This window comes from Fundulus heteroclitus, chromosome 18 (genome assembly GCF_011125445.2).
Source record: "Fundulus heteroclitus isolate FHET01 chromosome 18, MU-UCD_Fhet_4.1, whole genome shotgun sequence".
Classification (NCBI taxonomy): Eukaryota; Metazoa; Chordata; class Actinopteri; order Cyprinodontiformes; family Fundulidae; genus Fundulus; species Fundulus heteroclitus.
In genome coordinates this window covers 8,127,261-8,151,798 of record NC_046378.1, presented here as the reverse complement: position 1 = coordinate 8,151,798, position 24,538 = coordinate 8,127,261, and the positions used below count along the sequence as shown (strand labels likewise).

Sequence of the window (24,538 nt, the reverse complement as noted above, 5' to 3'; positions counted from 1 at the left end):
GACAGAGTCTGTCATTTATTTGTTCTGTGTTGTAAAGTCTATTCCTGGTTATGACAAAACTGCTATTCGGTGACCTCAATTTTTTATCAACTATCATATATCTGGAGGTGTGATTTCCTTCTTTGGTTACGGGTAATCCACACAATGGCCAGATACCAGCTGCTGGATAAGCCACAGTAGGTGCAATAAAATCTAACATCGATTGAAGAAGACAAAAGCAAAAGGCGGACTGAAGCCGCCTGGAGCTGATCAAAATGTTTGTCTCACAGCTCCTGATTGTTTTGATTTTTTTTCTTTTCTTTTTTTTTATAGACCTAGACCTCACAGAAAACAGCAACAGCAGCCTGGAAAGCACCGGATTGCCGAGCCACAGTTGTTGTATCCGCAGATCAGAAATCCTAATAGTGGTCCGTTTTATCGGGTCAGGCTTTTTAAAGATGGCGTCTCTGGTGGGTTATTTTCACGCATGAGCTCCTCGGACGTTCTGAGGCCTTGCTCCACCACGTAGTCGACAGGTCATCTGATGCAGATGGTTTTAGTTTGCAGTTTTAGGACGCTTGGCGCACGCTGGTGTGAGGAGAAGGAAGGCTGGGCTTTTACTGTGTTTTCAGATTGCTGTCAGCCTACATAAAACCACATATTGGCACGCCTGTTGTATATAAAATGCTAAATGGGCCATAAAAGGAGTCGAAAACATTGTATCTCTTGGAGTGTCTGAGTTTAGACCACCGTATCGTCGGGGGCTATTGGTCCAGCAGACTTCCTCCGACTGCGGCGCTTCTCGTCATCCAGGATGGCAAATGTTCTCTGCTGCAGCAGCTCCGTCTCAATAAGTTCAGCCTGTTTCTCATTTGTTCTCTCTCCTTATGTAACCGAGCCACAAGGTTCGTGTGTTATGAGAAATGGGCGGAGGGACGATTGAAGTCTGACTGCAACCCCAAAAGCCCATGTGGATTTAATTCTCCATATTACATTATCATAATTATAGTTACATCCCCAATTGACTCTATTACCAAGGCACTGGATCAGCTGTATGGTTGTCAGTGACATCATCGCATAAAGGATTTGTACCGTCATTACTTAACAGGCAACTGTGACTTGTAAAGGTATTCATACCCTATTTTTTATTTATTTTATTTTTTGTTTTTTTCCATGTTGTGAGAAGCACTGATTTTCTTTAAGAGCAAAGTGGTTTCAAATCTTTTTACCAATACAAATCTGAAAAGTGTGGTGTGCACCCGTATTTATCCCCCTTTACCCTGATATCCCATAAGTAAAATACAGAGCTACTAATTCAACTCACCCAATTAATAAGAAGTCTATCAGGGGTTGCGTTTAAAAGCTTTATGCTAAGCTTTGTACATTTCACAGAGCAATTTTCAGTCCATCAGAAAATAAAAGCATAAACACATGGTTAGCAACCACTACAGTCCATTTCTGAGCCATTCTTGCCCCTACTGCTATAATATGATATAATAATTATGCAGAACTGCAAAACACACTTGTCCCATTTCTGATAATGGACACCTTAAAGGGCATTATTCGCTCATACCATGTTCACTTATGAAATAAATAAATATTAAATCAATTATAAATACTTTAATGTTTTTTTCATTGTTAAAAACCTCGGAGGCTGAGAGAACTATTTAATATCACATTATGACATGTTGGCAAGGTAACCAGCGTCAACTCTCTTGCCGATACCAGCTAAAGCACAATAATTTAGAGCAATCAGGCTATTTGACCAGAACTTTTTTTTATAGGTGTGCTATTACAGTTTTTAATGGACCCCCTGCAGCCAATCAGAATCGAGTATTCATCCAGACCATGGTATAAATATACAATATAAAATCTAGTTATATTGTAAAGCTGAAGAATCAAATGTAATTCAATTATCTTATTTTAGTACAAAAAACTAAGAGGGTTAAACCCATTTTAAAAAAAGCTTTGTAATTTAAAAACATTGAAGTAATTTCTGTTTCAAGTCATGAATATCCACAGTAGCGTAAAGTAAAGAGACACGCTGTGGGGCTGCAGACTGCTTACCTAGACATGGGCATCCATCTAAACTGACAGCCCAAGCAAAGAGGCCCATTTGTACCTCTGGAGGAGCTGCAGAGAGCCACAGCTCATGTGGGAAAGTCTATCAACAGGACAATTGGTCTCACACTTTACATATCTAGCCTTTGTGGAAGACCGGCAGGAATAAAACAATTGTTGAAAAGAAAGAAAGATAAGTCCCTTTTGCAGTTTCAGACCAAAATGAAAAATGCTTTATGGTGGAAAACCAAGACTGCAGATAACCTGGAACACACCATCCCCCTGGTGAAACATGGGTGAGGGCAGGATCAGGCTCCAGGAGGCTTTTCTGTAGCGGGGACAGGGAGACGGGCAGGAGCAGAACACGGGGCAATCTGGGAAGAAAATCTGCTGGAAGCCACACAAGATATGAGACTTGTGTGGACTACTAAAATATAAGAAAATGGTATGGATCAAAACATGTTTGTTTGTTTGTTTGTTTGTTTTAGAATGGCCACGTGTCAGTTTCTCATCTCAAACCTCCCCCTCATCACCAAGATTATTGAAAAAGCTGTTTGAACAAGTTAACACCTTCTTAACAACGACCAGCCGCTTTGATGTTTTCCAGTCAGGTTTCCGTGCTCACCACAGTACAGAAACCGCCCTTATCAAGGTGTTTAATGACATCCATATAAATACAGACTGTGGAAGAACCATCGTGCTGGTTCTATTGGACCTTAGTGCAGCATTTGATACTGTTGATCACTCCATCCTGTTAGAGCGCCTGGAGAACTGGGTCGGCCTCTCTGCTACAGCTCTCAACTGGTTTAAATCCTACTTAAAGGACAGGGACTTTTTTGTGTCAGTAGGTAACTTTACATCCCAGACGACAAAAATTACATATGGGGTTCCCCAAGGGTCCATCCTGGGTCCCCTCCTCTTCAATATCTACATGCTCCCTCTTGCTCAGATAATAAAAAACAACAACATCAGCTATCATAACTATGCAGACGACACACAGCTCTACATCACCATGTCACCAGGTGACTATAAACCAGTTCAAGCACTGAGTAAATGCCTAGAAGAAATCAATGCCTGGATGTGCCAAAATTTTCTTCAATTGAATAAAAACAAAACTGAAGTAATAATCTTTGGACCAATAGAGGAGAGATCAAAAGTTAGCACACAGCTTCAGTCGCTTCAGCTAAAAACCACTGATCAGGCCCGAAACCTGGGAGTAGTGATGGACTCAGACCTGAACCTCCAAAAGCACCTAAAGACAGTTACAAGGTCGGCTTTCTATCACCTGAGGAACATTTCTAGGATTAAAGGACTGATGTCTCAGAAGGATCTGGGAAAACTAATCCATGCGTTTATTTTTAGTAGAATTGATTACTGCAACGGTGTTTTCACAGGTCTGCCTAAAAAGTGGATCAGACAGCTGCAGCTGATCCAGAACGCTGCTGCCCGCGTCCTCACTAAGACTTAAGAAAGTAGAGCACATAACCCCAGTTCTAAAGTCCTTACAGAGAATAGACTTTAAAATCCTTCTGTTAGTCTATAAATCCTTGAATGGCTTGGCACCTAAATACATCACAGACTTGTTATCAGTGTATCAACCCTCCAGACCACTAAGGTCTTCTGGCTCCAGCCTTCTCTGCATACCTAGAACCAGAACCAAACACGGAGAAGCAGCATTTAGTTCCTATGCTCCGCTTATCTGGAACAAACTTCCAGAAAACTGTAAAAGTGCGGAAAGCCTGAGTTCCTTTAAATCGAGATTAAAAACACATTTGTTTAAAATTGCCTTTGACTGTTCAACTTTTTTTAGTCCAACTGTTTTTAATGTTCTATTTTTGTTTCTACATTTTATCCCTACTTGCTTTTATTCAGTTTTATTTTTCCTATATTTTAATCATGTAAAGCACTTTGCATTGTCTCTGTACAGAATTATAAATAAATTATAAATATACAAATAAATGTGCCTTGCCTAGACGAGGATAGCTGCTAGAGCCATAACCCAAACGTCCCCAGTCATTTCTGGATGGCACTTTAATGCAATATAATTAGTGACCATGCCACAGGTAGAAAACTGGAGAGAGAAAAAAACACTCGGCTTTTCTCAAACACTAAAGTCTGTTTACTTCCTGGAGAAAATATTCCTGATAAGGACGCAGCGAGTCAAAGTGGAGGAACCGGACAGGGCGATAAATCCCAGGTGTAAACAGCAACCTGATGCGAGGAGCTGGCGCGCCTCACCGCGCTGACTTCCTGCTGGGTGTGGGCGGGGCCTTGCTGCTCCGCGTCCTTATTGGCTGGCCGCGTTCCCCAAACAGCGCGTGGGCTGCTCCTCGTCCCGCCCCTCTCTGACTTCCCCCGGCGAGAGTTGACCCAACCAAGCCACACGTCTCGGTGCGCTGCTCGGGGAAGGATGTCTACGCCGACAGGGACGGAAACCAGTTTAATGTCGGACCTTTGGTCGCTTCTTTGAGCAATTATGGACAACCAGACTCGGCTGTCGGCGGCAGGGAGACGCAGCGCGACTTATAGTCTCCCTGTTTAATTTCTTACCGCAGAGTTACCACTCTTTTTTTTCTTCTTTTTTTTTCCTGGGGGGAGATTTTATCGCTTTGACAACAAAACTTTGACAACTTGACCCCCCCCCTCTGGGTTTGTCGGAGCCCATGACCGTGAAAGAGGAGCAGAAGCTTTCCCTCCGACCCAGAGCGCTTGACGCCGCCCCTCCTCTCCTCCAGCGGCCCCGCCACCCTCCGGCCACCGGCATGACCCTGGGAGCGCTGTCCGGCTCTGACGGCTCGCCGGCGGTCAGCTTCTGCTCGTGCTGCGGGGCGAAGATGGTGCCCTACTCCAGCGACGACGCGGTGGCGTCCAAGAATCAGCTCAACCAGTAGTACGTCCATCCAGCTCCCATTAAACACGTATTTAGCTGCTGTAGTCAAAAGAAAAGGGTTGCCATGTCTGTCAGCCGATCAGCTGTGGGGGGAATATTTTCTGACAGAGAGTTGTGCAACATGAGGGCAGATTGATGCCACAGGCTTTACTCACCCATGTGCTTCCTTTTGACCTAACAAAGACATGTTGCTGCTCTACACTTCTGATGAATCATCCAACCGGTTCTAGGGATTCAAGCGACCGTGATAAAGGGATGCCTTTTGCCTAATAATGTGCTTTTTACAGCATCATCTGGTTGCCACATCAAGAGATTACAGTGGAAGTCTCTGCTCCTGATCTCTTTGTTTGGTTGTGGGTGGAGGACGGCGTTTGATCTAGAAACCGGCCCCCAGTTGTTTAAATTGGGATTAGTCGTGAGTCACCTGGAGACGAGTCGCTTGTATGCCGGACCCGTAGAGGTCACAGGCCCGAGAAACGTGGAGGTCCGCGTAGAGCCGCTGTAGTCGTGTCTGCAGAGTTTGGTGTTTTTGTTTTGAGATCTGCAAGAAAGGGTTTAGTTGCTTTGTAGGTGTGGGCTGCCCTTCAGGGGCAGATCAAAGGCCAGCCCGGTCTAACATTTCCAAACACAGCTGGCTCTGATAAGCTCTGCAAAGTTGGGACTGCTACAAAAAAAAAAAGACCCTCAATCAATAAAAGATATCACTGCAGCAGGATCGAAAGTTGATTTTTTTTTTTTTTCAGGCGTTTCACTAGAACTGGGGCTCATGTTGTTGTTGTTTTCGTGGGGAGAGGAGGGCGGCCCGTGTGACGATCGCATTGTTTTTCAGCCGTTTACCACATGGCGCTTGGGAAAATTGGGCATTTACTGTTTATTAGGGCTGCAACCAGCTTTCAGAGAAGTCCCCTTTTTTTGTTTTTTTTTTTCTCTCAATGCGAGTTTGCTTAAGGGCAGTTTATGGGAAGACACTGTCGCAATAGCCGCTGCGTGCTGGCAGTGGTGCCACTGTCAGCACGCAGCGGCTGATGGGACAGCCTAGGTAGATTTCAGTATTTCACTCAAGATTTACAACTTCCTCATGCGTTGGTGTGTGTTTTTGTTTGGAAGTTGCTGGAAGGAGGCTAGAAATAAGTAAAAAATGCTGATGTGAGTGCGACTTGTCATTGGGAAACATTTTGTAGGTGAATGTGAAACGCTTGAGGGGGAAATTCATCAGTTTTGCATAATGCTTTACAAATGGCTGCTTTATTAGTTTGGTTATTATAACCCACATAGTTGGGTCTATGCAGCACGTCTGATCCGTCTTCCTGGTTTACCTGCAGGTGTAAAAGCACCTAAGAAACCAACAGAGGTTGACGACGTTACGGTTAACCCTGCTTAGAAGTTAGGCTGTTTTTTGTTTCGTCTTTTTTAAATAATAAAAAAAAAATCTCAATCAGCTTATTTGATGCTCCTGTCCCTTTAAGCGTTGTACCTGTGGAGGTGCAATAGCGTCTCGGCGGCACCCGTAATTACCGCCCCGGGGTCTGTACCGCCGGAGTTAAGTGCTACCTGCGAGTAATCTTTGCATCCGGACCGGAGGAGCGTCGCTCTCATCCTGCCAATTTCAGAAAGGCCCAGGGACGCTTTCTTCCGCTCCACCTGCGGGGCGGCGGCGGTATGCAGGCCAGGCAGCGCAGAGGTCGGCCTGGCCGCTGGTTCTAAGGCCGCGGCCGGCTCCTCCAGCTGCACGGTTCCCTGGTTTTCTTCGCCGTCATAACCCAGAGATGCGTCGGTGTGTTTTTTGTGCAGCAGGTTGACCGGCACCATTGGCGGTTAATGGAGGCTATTTTAAGTTTGACCTGGTTTGACCGCTGCTCCTTTATCACTCCTGTCCTCCTCTGCTTCATCTGGCCTCGTTTTCTGACCGTTGACTACTCTGTTGTTCTTATACTTGGTTGAACAATAGATACATCTTTATTTCTCCGTCTTGTCTCCATATGGTTAAAGTCCCTGCGTCTTCTCCACGGGTTCAAACCCAGAAGGCCTGCCCCCGTATAGAGCCAGGCCCTATATATATCCCGCTCTCTCCTCTCCACACTGACTAATATGGGCACGAGCTGGAGGAGGAGGGGGGTCACCCAGTTATCTGCCCACTATGTGGTGCGGTCCGTACATAGCGAGGATTGTGTCTGTTGCCCTGACAGGCCTGCCGCCTCACTTCAGTCCAAAGCCAAGAGGACGACCCGCCCACTTTCCCACACCCCCCCGCTGGCTGACTGCTCCTCTGCCTCGCTTCCCTCGGCTTTGGCAGCTCACCGCGGGTTTACCGTTCTCAGTGAACTCCACGCCCTCCCTCCATCCTCCAGACGACTGGCTGCAGACCTCTACCAGGCATGAGCCCGCTTGGCGGACTGATTTTTGGTCCGGGACAGTGCCGGGTTTAGATGAGCGATTCAGTGGGACGGCGTGGGCAGAGGGTTAAACCAGCATCCCCGTGCCGTCCCCACGCGTGTCCACACAGCCAAATTCACGCGTGCCCCTCCGTCTGCAGCGCGGAGAGGCCGGAGCGGCTCGGCCGGCGTCGGCTGCGGGCGCGCAGAGGCTCCGCTCTACTGTAAGTCCACTGTCCTCTGCTGAATGCCGTCTATCAATAGCGGAGACTTTTAGAGGGCTCCTGTATTTTTAGCCGCTGCATTCGAGAGTCTGACCCGGCCTTGGCTTCTCCCAGCGCGGGGCTTACGTTTCGCTCTCTGTGGTCGGGTTTTTTCAAGGTGTGAAAACCCGTGTCTGCGGCGGCACGGCCCTCCGTGGGAGATTTTCAAGGCAGAGCGGGAGTGTCGCGTTACCTACGACCCCCTCAACCCCCTCCCTACCCCCCCCCCCTCCTCGCGCGCCCCGGCCCGGTTTATACGCGGTCAACGCCAAGTACAGTACATTAGTCAGGAGTGTGACCACAGCGGGAGATGATACAGTAGAGACAGGAAGAGGACTGAAGATAAAGAGTGTGAAAAATGCAGGAGAAAAAGCAAAAGCTCACAGCAGAGAGAGAGAGAGAGAGAGAGAGGAAGCAGCTGGGTCAAGGGTGGGTGGGTTGTGGGAAATGAGCGAAGCACAAAGCCGGGGTTTTGTTTTCGCTCCCGTCGGCCTGTTGTCTCCTGATTGTAAAACCCAGGAAGGCCCACGGGACGGAGCAGAGGGGGAAGTGGACGGCAGGAAGCCGCAGTGACAGGCGGCTTTGGCTTCTTTGGGGGAATACGGCGATACGAACCTGACGACCCGCGTTTGGGTTCATCGACGGGAACCTGCGCCGCCGAAGGCTAAACGCAGCAGCAGTGGTGGTTTTAAATGCGCCACGGGAAGCGTGCCTGGATATGTTGCTCTGATGTCATCACCAGCCCCCTGATGACACCTCCTGTGCACGCGTGCTCCTCTCTGTAGCTGAGAAACCCGCCTTCCTAGGACCCCGAGGGGAACCGGTCGGTCCTGCTCCATGAATCAGAGAGACGGCGGTGGTGGGGGGTTAAACTCCCGCTGGTGTTGGAGGCAGCCTGTGGTAGAATAACCCGTCAACGACTGTACTGAATGAACGTCTCTGTGGAGAAGAGGACTGTTTAGCTGGTTGTTGTCAGATAGTTTTAGATGAACCTGGATGACCCGTGTGCTGAACCCGCAGAGTCGGCGTGTTTTTGTCGATTCGTCGCGGGGTCCGCCAGAATCTCCTCCTCTGAGGAGCCAGGAGCGCTGAGCCTGCTGTCCACGCCGCAGCGTCTTCCTCTGCCCCGTACATCTGCCGTAAGAGCAAGAAGGCCTTCCAACCTGCTTCCTAGGTGTGATGGCTGACTCATGCGTTCCCGTGGGCCTGTTTCACATTTAGTGTAAAACGCTGACCTCACTTTATGACGTGACCCCAGCCCCCCACTTAATAAGACAGGAGTGTGTCAGGAGAGCCAGACGGCGTTTCTCAGCCGTCGTGGTGGAGGGCTCCGGCGCCGCCTTCCCTCCAGGCCCCCCACCCCCCTCCTGCTCTCTCCTCCCAGCCTTCCTCCCGTCCCTCCCTGCTGGCAGCTGTTAGCGCTGCTGGTCTGTCGGTGCGATCCAGCTGTGCGGAGGAGCTGGGAACATTGTGTTCTGAGTTCACGTCGGGGCTCGGATCTGACGGCCCACAGGGCTGAATGGTGCATTGTGACCCACGACAGAAGCGGCCCCGTCACTGGGCCCCGGCCCAGGCTTTTGTTTTTGTCGAGTCGGGGGCCGCGTGTGCAGAGCAGGGAATCACAGACTGGACGGTGTGACGCTTCAGCTTCCTGTTCGTGTCTCACTTTGCCTCGTTTTGTCCTCCTTCCAGCATCAGCGAGAGCTTCCTCACCGTGAAAGGTGCAGCCCTCTTCCTCCCCCGGGGGAAAAGCCCCACGTCCAGCTCTGCACCTCGGATCAGCCAGCGCAGGAACAAGCACACGGGTACAGACCTGCACACACACACACACACACACACACACACACACACACACACAGGAGCAGCTGCAGTTTCTTCAGACAACTGATCCCCTTCAAAAGTTGATTAATTGGTGCAGAAGCCCCAGATTAACTGAGTGGAAGGTGCATTATTTCGACACTTTAGATGATTCATACCTGAGCATATACTACAATATCTACAAATATTTTTAGTTAGGTGTTGGTCGGTACGTTTAAATCAGAAAAAGAACAACGCGACGTGATTGTTTCATTTACACCAGCAGGACACGTTTCATCAAAGCGCTGCTAAAATATTCCAGCATTTATTACAGCAGCTTTGTTAATCCCATCTGGGACGTTTATTATTCAGTTCTGGTCTGTGGACCACAGACACCGCTGGAAATATTCCCAAAACCACTGAGGATGCAGGCGTGTAGCGGCCGTCCTTTCAGCCAGCTGACCAGCAGTGTGCAGCAACGAGTGGGGAAAGGCAGGAAAGGGCTTTTTCTGTGCTCTATAGAGCTGGAAAAACCGCTGGCCTGCTGCTGCGCTTTGGCTTCACATTGAAGGGCTTTAAACCTTAGTAGGGGCTTTATGACGGAGAATTGGGAGGTTTTGAAACGGTAAAACCTTTGATCTACCTGGATACAGGCGAGCTAGATAAACAGCAATGTGGAAGTCTCTATTGTGAATCCATACCTGAGGGGGAAGCGACACACCGTCGTGGGTTTTATGTCGACCTTTCTCTTCTAATCCCTTGGATTATCATCCAAAATCAACTGAAACCAAAGCTAAAAGTCTAAAGTCTTTCTCCCCCCCCCTCCTCCAGGCGACCTCCAGAAACATCTGCAGACGATGTTCACCGTGCTGCGGCCTGAGGACACCATCCGGCTGGTCAGTAACACACCGCACAAAAACAACCTCAGTCACAGGGCACGTCAGTGTCAGCTTTCGCTTCTTTGTTTGCCAGAATAAAGAACCGAAACTCAAACGTACGAACACGCAGTGCTCAGAGCAGAGTAGTCATTTTTTCCTCCTCTCTCGTACCGTATCTGTTCCAAACGTGGCGGGGCTAAGTTTACAGTGGTCTAAAACGCCTCTAAGGCGGCCTGACGTGTCCGATCAACAGGAGCAAAGAGCCGGTGGAGCCGTTTCTCATGTCGTGTCTCTGTGTCGTCTCAGGCGGTGCGTCTGGAGAGCGCCTATCCCCAGGTGACCCGCTACATGGTGGTGGTCTCCACCAACGGCAGGCAGGACACGGAGGAGAGCATCGTGCTCGGCATGGACTTCGTCTCCTCGGACAGGTCAGTGAAGCGGCGGCGGTGCACCCGTAAAGCCCCCGCTGCCCCGCACCCTAAGCGGCGCGCTCCTGTCTGTCGGCCTGACCGCTGATCTGTTTATTGATCTCGCCCTGCAGCTGCTGCACCGTGGGGCTGGTTTTACCTCTGTGGAGCGACACCCTGATTCACTTGGATGGAGACGGGTAAGCGACCACACCCATGTACTTCCTTCCCCCCCCTCAGCTGGCCGACTGACTGCGTCAGTTCCCAGCAGACGTCTTGTTAATGATCCGCTACGCTCTGTGTCTCTGCAGGGGCTTCAGCGTCTCCACGGTGAACAGGGTTCACGTGTTCAAGCCGGTGTCCGTCCAAGCCATGTGGTGAGGATCCTCTTTGTGTAAATACACGACGCCTGATGCACACGCCGTGCCGGCCTTTTGACTTTGACCTCCTGCCTTCTTATCTTCTGCTTTTTTTTTTTCTCCCTGTCTTCTTTTCGCCGTGGCTGTTTTCCGCTCACATGCCATCGCAGCCTCATTTCCTCCTTCTGTTATCCCTTCCCTCTTACTTTAACATCCCCTCGTTCAGCCACGTCTCGCTGCAAAGCCTCGCTCATCCTTCTGCTGCGAGAACGTTAAGAGTTTTCTTCTGTTCACCTCCAGGTCGGCCCTGCAGTCGCTGCACAAAGCCTGCGAGGTGGCTCGCTGCCACAACTATTACCCGGGGAGCCTGTTCCTGACCTGGGTCAGCTACTACCAGAGCAGCGTGTCGTCCAGCCAGTTCTGTGTCAACGAGTGGAACGCCATGCAGGACGTGGAGTCGCACCGCGCCAACTCCCCCGTCCTCTTCACAGACCTGTAAGTGGAGGAGAAGCCGCCTCTGAAATCTGAAGCGGGTTTACAGGTCGACGACGCAGCTTTGTTTTTACACGAGAAACGTACATGTTGGTCATACGCTCTGCAAATCTGGTCCTGATGCAAAAGTGGCAAAAAAATACATTAAGTTTTTAAGTTTTAAGCAGTGAAGATTTGACTAAAACATGTTTTTATGTCTATTGTAGGGCAGGGCGATGAGGACCAAAAATAATATTTTAATATTTCTAGGCTGAATGCCGATATACGATGTTTATACACACAACTAACTATAAAAAGGCGTCTCTGAATCAAAGCTTTATCCCAAATGTCTCACAGTCTAACAAGCTACTGTAGATAAATATGAGATACGACCGGTCAATAACCTGCTGGAACACATAAAAGTATAATTACAATGGCATGAGATGTAGTCTGATTTTATGTCGTTTGAAAAAATCGTAATATTTTTTTAAAATCCTGATATATTGCCTGGCCCTTAGCCTAAATGTAAATCTAGATGTTGTGCATTTAGGTTTACAGCCTGAACTTCCCATCCCCAGGCCCGATAACCAGAACCATGAGCCCACACAGCCACAAGGAGGTTCTGCAAAGTATCCAGTCAGAGGGGCCAAATGAAAAGGCCTGCCACACTTTTCAGATATCTGTAAGCTGATGTGTCTTGGTTTGTCACATAACATCCTAGTCAAATAAACGGTGGTTATTATGTGCCCAAATGTCAACGTTCTGGGCCTCAGTGTGATGTAGGCGTTGGATTTTTTTCCTCGGTTCCTTCTTTTTTTTTTTTTTTTTTATCCCGCTTTTACAAAAGTGCGAGGTATCGGTGAAGCGTCTTGGAGCCGTCAATAGAGCAGCAGCGTGAACTCTGTACCCGACACGTGTAAAAGTGTTTCAGAGGCAACTTCTGGTGAAAAAAAAACATGCTTGCATCACAGTCGATGAGAGCCAGAGGTGTTTCACGGTAGCTGAATGTATTTTGGGCCCAACGTGTTCTAACAGGCTCCCTGCAACAAACGATTATATTAGCATTCAGAGAAGCCAGTGTTCCTGCGTGACCCTGACCTGTAAGGCGTTCTCTGAAGAAACCTTAGAAAGTAAAGGAGCGACGACTCATGCCCTGCGTTAATAGCGGGGGAATTTCCCCAGCGCTCTGGCCCGGTCACATGGTCACATGGCCCGCCGCCTCTCAATCTGGCTCGCACACACTCCACAGGTCCTCGGCTCTTGAAAATAGCCGGGGCTCCGTTTACTTTTGGAAGAAAAGGAAATGCAGACGGGCGGGAGCAGGTGGCGGGAGGAGAGGAGGAGGAGGAGGAGGGCGGTGAGCCGCGCACCTGACGGGAAGAAGAGGCCGCCGTGGCTCCTAAAATCTGCCCATTAATTAACCCCTGGTGTTTACCGGCTGCCTGAGCAGAAATGGCCGACTCTCCCAAAGGTGTGTGCCCTTGGGTCGTCTTATCGTTCAGATCGCACGCTCACTTTCTGATTTCCCGCTAGGGAGCGGCCGCCGGCGTTTGTTGACACATCAGCTCGTTGCCCTGTAAAACGCTCTGAGGTGTGTTTGCGTCTTTTACTGTCAATACCCGCAGGCGCCTTTATCTGGCCGCGCTTCAAGGAAGTGGTATGAATTTCCAGCCTTTGGTAGAACCGGCCCTCATGTCGTCACTTACTGGACCTGCGCCTCCTCTCCTGCCGTGTTGTTTTGATTGTTTTTTTTTTTTTGCTCCTCCCCGACCGTTTCCATGCTGAGGTAATAGTCACACCGTTAATAACCTCTGCGGGCGCCGAGGCTCGTCGTCGGCTTTATTGGTTAAGGGAAGAGGAAGTTTCATCAGTCCTTCTGATCCTCTGCTTTTCATGTGGCTGCAGCCTGACGTCGGCATCATTTATTTACACACACAACCGCACCGACCTGTTTTCTTAAATAATAACTTGCGTAAGAAGTCAAAACTAAAAAGGAAGACATGGAGAGAAGAGCTCTGAGCTGAGCGGTCGCTCTCCCGAGACGTAATTAGGCCACTTGTTGGTATCATCAGCCTGACGTCCAGAGGCTAAACGCGTCTCCTGACAGAGCGGCTAGAGACGGAGGCCAGGGACAACAAGAGGCGTCTTCAACAAGACGACTTTGTGCTTTTGGATCCGCCGACGGCTCGCGCTCCCAGATTTTCTGTTCCCTCCGCGGCTTCTGGGAATCGGACAAAGTGGCGATTCTCTTCAGGAACAACCGAGCTCATTGAGAGCCGCGAGAGTAAATGAATGAACAAGCAGGAGCCAGAGGGTCACGGCTGGGGAATCCGAAGGTGGTTTTTATCTTTTGTGTGTGTGCGTGCGGTTTGCTTGAAGATGCCTTACTGTGTGTGCAGGCCTACAGAGAGGGAGCGCACAGAGAGGCTGATCAAGATGCGCCTCAGGGAGATCATGATGCAGAAGGACCTGGAGAATGTCACCAGCAAAGAGGTGAGAGAGCATCGCCGCCGCTTCACATCTGGGTCTGAGCTGCAAAAAACACTGTTTTATTATAGTACATGGCAAAAGTAATGCCTTTACTTATAATAATTAGGTGTTTTCTGATATCAGCTGTTTGTACCAGATTTTATTTAAGGGCATCGGGAGAATTTGGGGCCGGAAAGAAAATGCCTCACTCTTCTGCTCTACTTTGTCCTAAAAGAAAACACGTTTGATGATCAAGTGTCTCTTCTCAACGTCTTTTTCCTCTGCAGATCCGAACAGAGCTGGAGATGCAGATGGTGTGCAACCTGAGGGAGTTCAAGGAGTTCATAGACAACGAGATGATCGTCATCCTGGGGCAGATGGACAGTCCTACGGAAATCTTTGATCACGTCTTCCTGGTGAGTTCCCAGCAGCCTCGGCGTCTCCAGAAATCCCCGCCGCTCTGCGTGAGAACTCAGGGACTGAAACGCCACTGCAGTGTGTAGGACCTGCCTTCATACTGACCAATCCTGTGCTTTCTCGCAGGGCTCGGAGTGGAACGCCTCCAACCTGGAGGAGCTGCAGAACAGCGGGTAGGAAGCCGGTCCCCTTCGGTCCTCTTAACCTAATTAGGGCGTCCTACAGCCGTAATTAGTCACGGAGAAACACGCACTCGGTTCTAATGAATGACGAGAGTACGTTTTCTGGAGTAAATGAGCAGATCCATCATAGTAATTAAAACTGAGAGCACAAAATCCTCAGAGCGTCTCTTTGCAGTGCTTAGGTTTAAACGTTCTGTTCCCATATTAAACGGATCGCCTCTGAGCTTTTCAGTTTTTTGGGTTGAAACGTGGCAACTGACGCCTCCTCTCTCTCTCTCTCTCTCTCGCTCTCTCCTGCAGCGTGCGCTACATCCTGAATGTGACCCGAGAGATAGACAACTTTTTCCCGGGGATGTTTGAATACCACAACATCAGAGTGTACGACGAGGAGGCCACCAACCTGCTGGAGTACTGGAACGACACGTACAAGTTCATCACCAAAGCCAAGTAGGTGTCGGCTCAGCCCCCCCACCTATGCCGTAGGGAGCGTCTCTTAAAGCCGCTTGTGTCCCTCAGGAAAGCTGGAGCCAAGTGTCTGGTCCACTGCAAGATGGGCGTGAGTCGCTCCGCCTCCACGGTGATCGCCTACGCCATGAAGGAGTACGGCTGGGACCTGGACACCGCCTTCGACTACGTGAAGGAGCGCCGCACCGTCACCAAGCCCAACCCGTCCTTCATGAAGCAGCTGGAGGAGTACCAGGGCATCCTGCTGGCCAGGTAGAGGGAGCGCAGGATGCTGCTCGCTATGCTGTCGTCCTTTCTGCAGGTCTCATAGCTAAAGCCTGACCTAGAAAATAAATGCCACACACTCCCCTTAAACGTCAGGCTTCCTGATAGGGATGGACAATTGATCGCATTTGCAGTATAATCGCAATTTAGAGGTCTGCAATTTTTGGCTATGTAACAATTAATGGATAAGGCGTGTCCTTTAGGCGTCAGTGGTGTGTAAAGTGGGTTTGTCTCCACATGCAAGGGGGAAGAGGGCTGCAGGAGTGAGATAATCTAATTTGAGCTGTTTTAGAGTTTATGTAATCATATTTTTTTACCAGAAACTTTCAGAAATCTCACCATAGGATGAAGTAGCGGTCAAACGGTTTAACACAAAGACTTGTTTGTTGCACTTTATGTTCAACGAGGATTGACGTCCAACTCAACAAACTAAACTCTTGAGTAAGAATATTCTGATTAATAATAAAACTAGTTTCATTTCTTGTTTTAAATAGTCCCCGTTTACGAACATCTTTATCCACAGGCCAGTGTTGTTAAAATTAAATCGCAGTTATAATTGAAATAAATCACAATGTAGATTTTTGGCCAAATGGCACCGCCCCAGTTTTTGCTTTAAATACCAACCGGCCTGTTTTTTTTTTTTTTTTGTTTCCCTCCCAAGCAAACAACGGCACAACAAGTTGTGGCGCTCCCACTCGGACGGCGACCTATCGGACCGCCCCGAGTCCATGTACAAGCCTTCGTATCCCACGCTGGGCCGCTCCGACTCCCACAACAACAACGCCCCCTCCTCGCCCTCCTTGCATCACTTCCTGGGCGTGGCCGTCCTGCAGGCCTTGGGCGCTGAACCCGCACGCTCTGCCAAGTCGGGCGACTCCGCTTCGCACCTGCTCTCCAACGGCGTGGCGGAGGAGGTCGGGCCCCGGCTTCCTCTCCCCAGGCCGCGAGCCGCCACGGTCATTCCAGAAGAAAAGCTGGACAGCTGGGCGGCCGTGGCCGTCACCGTGCCCGTGGCTCTGCCGCACCCCCCGCCGTCGCTCCACGTCTTGCCTCCTACCCCTGAACTCCAGCGGCACCGCCCGCCGCCTCCCTCGCACCTGTCCATTTCAGCACCATGCAAACCAGTGGAGCCGCCCCTCGACCCACCAGAGGCGTGCAGCTCGGAGGAAACCTCCCCTCTCACTCCGGGGTCCAGCGACTCCGACGTACTGGACAGCGGCGACGAGCAAGGCCCACTCAGCCCTGCGACCACCAGCCCTCTGCCCCCGCTTCTCAACCTCGCCCCGAGCGACGACAACAACAACCCGACCGAGCCGCAGACAGGCGCCCCCCCGGACGGCGGCGAGGCCCGCCTCGGCTCCGACAGCATCGACTTCTTCAGCGCCAGGGAAAGGTTCCTGGGTTTGGCGCAGGACGCTCCAGCGCGGCCGCAGTCGGAGCAGAGAGCGTCGCCGGAGGTGGAAGACGAGGAGGAGCAAGAGAACGGGACCAGTCAGGTAGGGGCGGCTCAAAATGTTCCAGAGGAAATAAATGTTATTGTTTCCTGAGAATCAACCAGTTTATTTATAGAGCGTGTGTGTTTAAACTAGGACTGCGTGCTGCCTAAGCTGCAGTAAAATGACTAGACCTGTCTGCCCCCCCCAACCCCCCCACCCGTCTGCCCCCGGTGAGGTCCGCAGGCTGCCGGTCCTGTTAACCGGCCTCAGCAGCTGCCGTCCAGCTGGTTGCTCCGGTTCAGCTTTCCTGCTCCGTTAAGGCAGTCATGACTCAGGAGTTTCTTACAGCGACACCTGCTGGCCGACACGAGAACAGTCAGGACGATGCTTCCTGGACTCTGTTAGGTTGGAGTCATATTGTGGAGCGTTGCTGGTTTTACCTGTTTGTCTTAACGGGACCAGAACAGGTGCTTGTTGCTGCGTCTTCATACCTGATGAACGACATTTTGTCCTGACGTAATCACAAAACGAAATGTAGTTTATTGGGTTTAATGTGATGGATCGGAACAAAGTTTGTGAAGTAGAGATATAAAGTTTGATTTATTTATTTGAGACTGAAAAACAGGGCAAGCTGCTAGTTAATGAAAACGTTTCACTGCTCTAACATCTTCTCCTTCTCTCTCCTCGTCTCCCTGCAGCCTGAGGACCGCTCTGACCGAGCGTGTCCCCCTCACCAGGACAACGGCATATCCGTCCGCCACATTGTCATCGAGATCGAAGCCATATCACACTCGGCCCTCCCTCCCTCCAGTCCCTCCTCCTCACCCTCATCCTCCTCACCCTCTCTCTGCTCCCAGCCTGTCCACTCCGAGCCCCTGGAGGTACCGGAGCCCCCCCGGGTCCTCCGCAGCTCTTCGCCTCCGTCTTCGCAGCCTTCGTCTCCCTCCAGGCTGCCGTGTGACCGGCTGGCGGGTTCGGTCCGCCGGGCCACCGAGCAGCTGGAGCAGAAGCTGAAGCTGGAGCTGGAGCTGGCAGCGGCCCCGCGGTCCCCGCTGCACTCCCCCGGTGCCGAGCAGCCTCCTGCCAGGCTGCCGCTGAGCTCCCAAAGCCCCGAGCTGTCGCCGCCCCTGTCGGCCCTGCCCCCCGCGGGGCAGACCCCCACTCAGGAAGAGATCAAAGCTGTTTCTGCCGAATCCAAAGACGTAGCCGAGCCCAAAGGCTCCCAAAGACTTGGTTCCTCAGCCACAGACGACCTCACAGACGGGCGATGCAGCCCGGAGCCGCCTAGCGGCCAGCTTCCTGGTGCTGGACCTGACATGATGCCAACATCGCCACATACCTCTCCTCTTCAGTCAGCAGAACCCTCTCTAGATACCTCAGCCCGGTGCCACAGACCGGGCCAGCAGCACAGCCAAAGCCCGCAGGCTCCAGCTACCTTGACTCTGGACGGAGCGACGGCGGAGGAGTCGGAGACGGACTGCGGTCCTCCGGGGGGGCGGGCGGGTTGTGGGCCCGGCTGTGAGGCCCAGGGCAGGCTGGCGCGCAGCAGCCGGGAGCTGGAGGCCATCCAGCAGACGCTGCGAGAGCTGCAGGCTTTTCTCCAGGAGGGCGTCGGGCCGGAGGACCCAAACAGTCGAGCACAAGAACCGGAGCGGCCCCAGGCGCCGACGGACCCAATGGACACCGAGTCGGGACAGTATAAAGGTCCGGGCCTGGCGGTCAGGCGGACAGAGAAAGCAGAGAGGAGGGGCGAGCCCCCCGCGTGGCTCAGAACCATGGAGCTGGAGGCCCGTCTGCGGCAGGCGGGCCTCACGCCGCCGTCCCTCATGAAGAGGTCGGCGTCTCTGGCCAAGCTGGACTGCCTGGAGCTGTCCGCCAACGACCTCTGCGACCTGGACCTGAGGCCGCACCCCCCGTCGTCGCCTTCGCACCCCCGGCACCCTTCCTCCGTGACACAGTCTCACCTGGACGACACCTGGAAGAAGCAGAAAGTTCTGTCTCTGAACACTTGTGAAACTCCCCATCTCTCCCCCGACGCCCCGCCCCCGTCCCTCTCGTCCTCCAAAGAAGACAAAAGCGAGGCCGACCAAACAGACGGTGGCGTGCCGGCGCCAACTCAGCAGGGCAGGGGATACCCGCCGAGGCGTCCTCGGAAGGCGTCGTCAGAGAGGAGACGAGCCGTCGCTCTGCTGTACAACACCATGTGACCTCAGTGGCGTGGAGCGAGGAGCAGATGAAGCGTGGACGCTCCCATGAGAGACGATGAGCGCGTGTTTGCATGTGAACCACTGGATGTTGGACTGGACGACAGTAATATTATATGAATGTGCAAACTAAGACAGAAGCGGTGCATCTCTGCACTCAGATGTTGGGTTTGTTTGTTTTTTTATTGTCTTTTTTTTCCTTTTTTTTAAAACGAGCGTCTGTTTTCAGTGTGAGGCCATCGCCGCCTGTTCAAAGCTGATAAAAAACTGCAACCAGAGCGTCTTTTTTTTTTTTTGTTTTTCACAACATGCACTTTACAATGTAGACAATTTGTGTTTTTTATTTGAAATCCGTTTCTTACGCTGGGAAAGCCTGTTTTGCACTGTTCTCAGGAGACTCGTCTCTGTGGATTTGGACTTGTCTTTACTCAGATTTTTAATTAAACCAGGACAAAGCTGATATGTTGTCGTTTGTTTCTTCTTCTTTTCTTTTTTTTTTTTTAGATTAGCTGTGAATAAACATGGGAAGTAAGTCTTGGCTGCAGCGACGACGTTTTTTTTTTTTTTGTTTTTTTTTTGGTCCTGTCTGAACACACAATCTTGGAGTAAAATAAATTCGATGAACAGGAAGTGCATCAGCGCCACCTGCTGGTCAAGGGGGTGCACTGTTTTTATTACGCAAGAAATGAAATGAAACATGACAGTACAGGTTATTTGTAGTTATCATTTTGACATTTAACGCAGACTTGGAGCGGTTTTATCATAGCCGATATACTCGGCTCGTTATTTTTACCCACAGATATCCATGTCTTTGAACGCACCGCAAGCGTCTCCACTGGGAATTGATGAGCGCAGCTTATTTCGGGCTGACATTTTACCCACTGCTTCATGTGGGTAATTAAACACTCAGATGTAGGCCGTCGGGGCGCCGCTGAGAGACGCTCTGGCACACAGACCAAGGTGTAACATGAAAAGATTCAAAAAGTCATTAAAATCAGATAACTGGCATCCAAACTGGCCTTTCCCTTTAAAGGCTGACTAGCAAAAAATGCTGGAAAGTTGGAGGAAAACAATCAGGATGAAGGTCAAGATTCATGCTTTTATAATCAAATCCACCTTCGCTGGAAGATTGCATATCTTTATTTTATTTTTTTTGTCCTCCATATGTTCTGAATAACTTGGATTTGTCTCACCCTACATACAGTGCTCTGCACCAGTCATGCTTTATGCATCCCTGAGCTGACAGGGTTGTTTAAAATAATAAGCTGTCCTGTAAACGACCTGTCACCAACTCCTAAAAAAAACCCTTGCATTTAAAAAGTCTGGTGTGTTTTAGCCCCAAAACCCCTAAAAAAAAAACATGAAGGGATTTCTCCCTGGGATCCCTCTGCTCTACATTCAGAATCCGAACACAAGACCCTTCATCTTTTTATTAATCTTGAAATATTTATATAGAAAACTTTAACCTTGAGGAGCGATCAGAAACATTAAAAGCTCGTGCAAGGCATGCTGGGTTGTAATTAACCATTCATTCAGGATCGCTCTGTATTTTGCTTTTAGAAAACACCCATATGGTGATGGTGTCTCCACCGTGCATCGATGCAGGGATAATCATGGCCTGTTTCACTAAACGTCATCAGAGGACAGAAGCTGTGACTTGAAGTCCTTTGGGACCATCTTGTCTAGTCGGAGCGGTAGACCCTCTGTACCACAAAGGCCTTATTGGTGACCGTTTACCTGCATGCATTTCACTGAATCTGGAGGATCTTGATAATAAAGACACGTTGCATGTCGTAGCTCTGCTTAAGGGACTTTATTCACAATAACCAGATATGACTGAGCAGCCAGGGAGGTAAAAAAAAACAAAAGTGGTCTTATGCATTTTTGTGATGTTACGTCAAACTTCGTTTTTTTTTTTTTTTCTCCCTCCGGTTGTATGTGACACACCAGCACAAATTGCACATAATTGTAAAGTGGAAGAAAAACAACACGATTTAGAGCATGGGTGACCAACCACACATGGTCCTTGGGGGCACCAGGTAGCCCCCGGGACCATGTGTGGTGCCCTCAAGCCTGTTCAAACAAAAAGCAAAAAACCCTCCAGTGAGCTGCATTTAAAATGCTATTTTATTCAATTGCTCTTCTATTTAATCCAATTTGTATTTAGATAGATTTAAAAATGATAAAAGCATTAAAAACCTATTTATATTACGTAAAGTTAAGCCCTTGTAGTTTAACGGTCAGTACAGGTGGCTCTTTGTATGACACAGTACCGATGAAGTAGCTCTCTGTTTCAAAAAGGTTGGTGACCCGTGGTTTAGTAGATATTAGTTGTAAATCTGTGGAGTGTTTATTGCTGCGTCGCCCTCTTTGATCTGATGAGCCAAAACAAAGCGTTGCCTTTAGAAGTCGCTTCCTTGGTTCCCCTCTGAATGATTACATCTGTGTAATAAAAGAGGTTCAATAGAGAAAGTGCTCACAGGCCAGGTCCCTCCAGTGTGTTCTGGGTCTTCCTCGGGGGGTCTCCTCCCAGAACACCTCTAAAGGAGGGCATCCTGATCGGACGTCTAACCAGCTGACTCCTCTCGATGCGGAGAAGCAGCGGCTCTACCCTGAGCTCCACTCAAGAGGACAGAGCTCCTCGCCCTCATCTCTGAGCCTCAGCCCGCTTTGGAAGGAGCTTATTTCGGTCGCCTGTGTCTGGGATCGTGGTCTTTCAGTCACGATCCATATACCTCGTGACCATAGGAGGGGGTTTGAACGTAGACAGACCTGTACATTTAGAGCTTTGCTTTTAGCTCGGCTCCTTCACCTGAGCAGACTGGAGCAGGGCCCACATTACCGCGGACAGAGGCCCCAATCCATCAGTCCTCCTCTCGCTCCATTCCGCCCTCGCTTCTTGTGAACAACAACAACTCCCCGCCTGACTTGGAGGGGAGAAACTAGCCTTTTTTTTACCCCAGTTAAGAGCCTTTTCTTGGTGTTTATGTTTTTTTTTTTTGGGAAAATCACTATGATGAATTAATTTTAGATACAACTGAATTCCAGTGAAGTTAAGAAAGCTTTTTAGATTTGATCTTTGACAAACGCAGGATGTCGTCACTTTTAAGCAATGGGAAAACTGCCCAACCTGACCTGTACCTACGGCTACACGCATACGGTGGGAAACACGGCTGCTTTTGACACGACAAATGGCGGAAAGCGTCAGGGGATGTGGAAGGTGTCGGCAAAGCGCCGAGGATGGAGGTCACCGGAGCAGAGGAGGATGAGACGCCTCAGACTCTCATCCTGTCTCGGCATAGCGATGCTCGCAGCTTCTCCGTCTGACGGACAGGCACCTTGCTTTACTCTTCTGGCTTTTTCAAATTCAATCCCCTCCCTTCTCTTCCACCCCCACAGCATGAGGTTATCCAGAAAGTAGGGCGAGAGGGGGGGGAATGGTTGCTGCACGCTGGTGATTCACTGCATGTCGCTGCATTTCTCCTGCGCTGAGCAGCATTTCTTAGAGGGGTTTACAGTCTCTAATTCTCCCGTCCGTTTTCTTTTTTCCCCTTTCTTCTTCTTCTTCTTGTGAAGCCTAAAATAACCACAGTCGAAGCCCCCCCTCGGATCCGGCTGAGGCGCCGGGAATCCATGTCACGGGGAAGATGATGGAGGTGGCAGCTGCTAAAAACAGATCAGCCCCGTCTTCTGCTGACTGACTTGCAGCGTTTCTCGTCTCGTGAGAAACGAAGCGTCTCTCTGCTCAGAGAAACCTGGAAACGTTGGGGAAGGGGCCGGAGGGATTTGGAGCAGGCCTGCCTATCAGGCTGAAAGGCTTTTTCAAACAAATCACTCGTAGGCTGCGCATCCAAAAGATGTTTTTTATTATTAATATCATTATTATTATTATTTGAATCATCAGAATTCACTTTGCAGGGTACATCTTGAAAACCTTTCGATGCGACGGTGTTCTGCAACGGCTTGTTTCTTTTTTGTACAAAGTAAAAAAAAAAAAAAAATAAAGAATCCTATCAACCAGCCCAGATTTACTGTAATCAGAGAGGAGACAGAAGGAAATCTCCTCGGTTTGTGCTGACATTGTAGCGGTAAACACTTGCTTCAGAGAAATAAATGATTGAAAAACAAAGAAAGGGAGAAACGTCCTCTGTCTTCTCCTGCTTTTGGTCTGCTTGTGCAGCACCGCATCAGCCTGAGCCCTGCAACATTAAGTCACTTACAATTATTCACAAACATTCATTATTATTTTCGGAGCCTTTTCTTTTCTTTTTTAACCTCGGTTGTTGTGTTGCTCAGGGAGCATGCTCCAGCTCGGGATCGGGTCAGACAAAAAGGGACCCCCTCATGGGTGCGCATCATGCTGAAATATTATTTATATCAGTGATCTAACAGATACAGACCAAAAAAAAGAAAAGAAAGTAAAAAAAAAGAAGAAAAAAAAACAGCTCTCGTAAGGTGAGTACAAATTTCTTCCAATAACATATCTATTCCACAGACAGCATACAGAACACGAGCTTTAGTGCTTTATTAGTTTCAATGCACTCACTCTCATACAGTATATTTAGTGCACCCGCTGCGCCTCCCGCAGGCTGAAGCGTAGGCCTTGTCCACACATAGCCGGATATCTTTTATGCGTTTTTAGCTTTCCATCCTCACGAAAACTCCCGTTTTACGTCACCGAAAACGGTTATTTCTAAAAAAAAAAAAAAAACCCGGCCAAAGCGGAGATTTGAGCCGGGGCCGCCGGCACATAGTGGGAGACGGTGCACCGCCCTCCCTAAACCACATGAAAAAAAGAGAGGGAAACTTTATTTTGTCCTTCTAAGTCTTAATAAAATTGTCCAATCAGAAGCCTGCATATCGCTGTGATGTTCAGCAGCAATTTCAGTCAAGTTGAAACCCGGCCCTGGCGCTCACATACACAATCATGGTAAGAGTCTTTTTTTTTTTTTTCAAAATTTGACACTAATTCATTTCTATGGGCTCTGGAAGGGCTCGCCCCGACGTGAATGCGCCAGATGCGTTGTCGCATGCTTTGCCGATGCATACCACGCGCAGAGATGGATATCGAATATCGCTACGGTTTCCATGATAGCAATATATTGCAGACGGCGCTAACAGTCATTTCAAGGCCAAAATAGTAGATAACTATTGTATGTTTTATGTTCAGAGTGTAACTCTTCTATAGTGGGACCAAATTTATTGTTTTGGAGAATTTAACTTATTAGCTGTGCCTAAATACTGCACAGTATGTGCAATTTATTTGTTCTGTTGCCATCTAGTGGTTGAGCAAGAAACCACATTAAACATCGCAATGCAAGCGTGAAGTTAGCTATCTGACTTTGATTCATTGGTATTTTTTACCAATTAAATGGGGTCATCTTAGCCATTTTAACATTTGTCCCCCTGAGAAATTCATCAGGAGCTGCCACTGAATTTGAGAAGACCCCGTGTTTTGTGTGTCTGCGCATGTGTAGCTTCATGGCAAAACCAAGTTTTAGGAATCCGACGCAACGCAGTCTGCGACAGATAGTGCCGCGCTGACCCAAGTCCTTTTCTTATATAGCTAGGCCAAAATTATTATTTTTTCAACTGAGCCAAATAATTTGCAAGCTGGATGACCA

The 24,538-nt window shown here is 49.5% G+C and overlaps 1 protein-coding gene across 2 annotated transcripts in view; it reads left to right on the top strand.

The window, feature by feature from the left end:
• Nucleotides 1-19,374, top strand: part of ssh2a (slingshot protein phosphatase 2a) — a 30,573-nt gene extending 11,199 nt beyond the window's left edge. The window contains exons 1-14 of one of the 2 annotated variants that reach the window (XM_012882864.3): nucleotides 4,387-4,930; nucleotides 9,258-9,370; nucleotides 10,194-10,258; nucleotides 10,547-10,668; nucleotides 10,782-10,847; nucleotides 10,959-11,024; nucleotides 11,307-11,501; nucleotides 13,877-13,970; nucleotides 14,234-14,362; nucleotides 14,490-14,536; nucleotides 14,846-14,992; nucleotides 15,062-15,262; nucleotides 15,936-16,770; nucleotides 17,409-19,374. In XM_012882864.3, coding sequence (XP_012738318.2) covers nucleotides 4,704-4,930; nucleotides 9,258-9,370; nucleotides 10,194-10,258; nucleotides 10,547-10,668; nucleotides 10,782-10,847; nucleotides 10,959-11,024; nucleotides 11,307-11,501; nucleotides 13,877-13,970; nucleotides 14,234-14,362; nucleotides 14,490-14,536; nucleotides 14,846-14,992; nucleotides 15,062-15,262; nucleotides 15,936-16,770; nucleotides 17,409-18,917 — 3,816 coding nt within the window. In that variant the 5' untranslated portion in view covers nucleotides 4,387-4,703 and the 3' untranslated portion in view covers nucleotides 18,918-19,374. Of the gene's footprint in view, nucleotides 1-4,386; nucleotides 4,931-9,257; nucleotides 9,371-10,193; nucleotides 10,259-10,546; nucleotides 10,669-10,781; nucleotides 10,848-10,958; nucleotides 11,025-11,306; nucleotides 11,502-13,876; nucleotides 13,971-14,233; nucleotides 14,363-14,489; nucleotides 14,537-14,845; nucleotides 14,993-15,061; nucleotides 15,263-15,935; nucleotides 16,771-17,408 lie in introns of those variants that run through there. The other variant, XM_036149630.1, reaches the window with a different exon arrangement.
• Nucleotides 19,375-24,538: the final 5,164 nt, after the last annotated feature.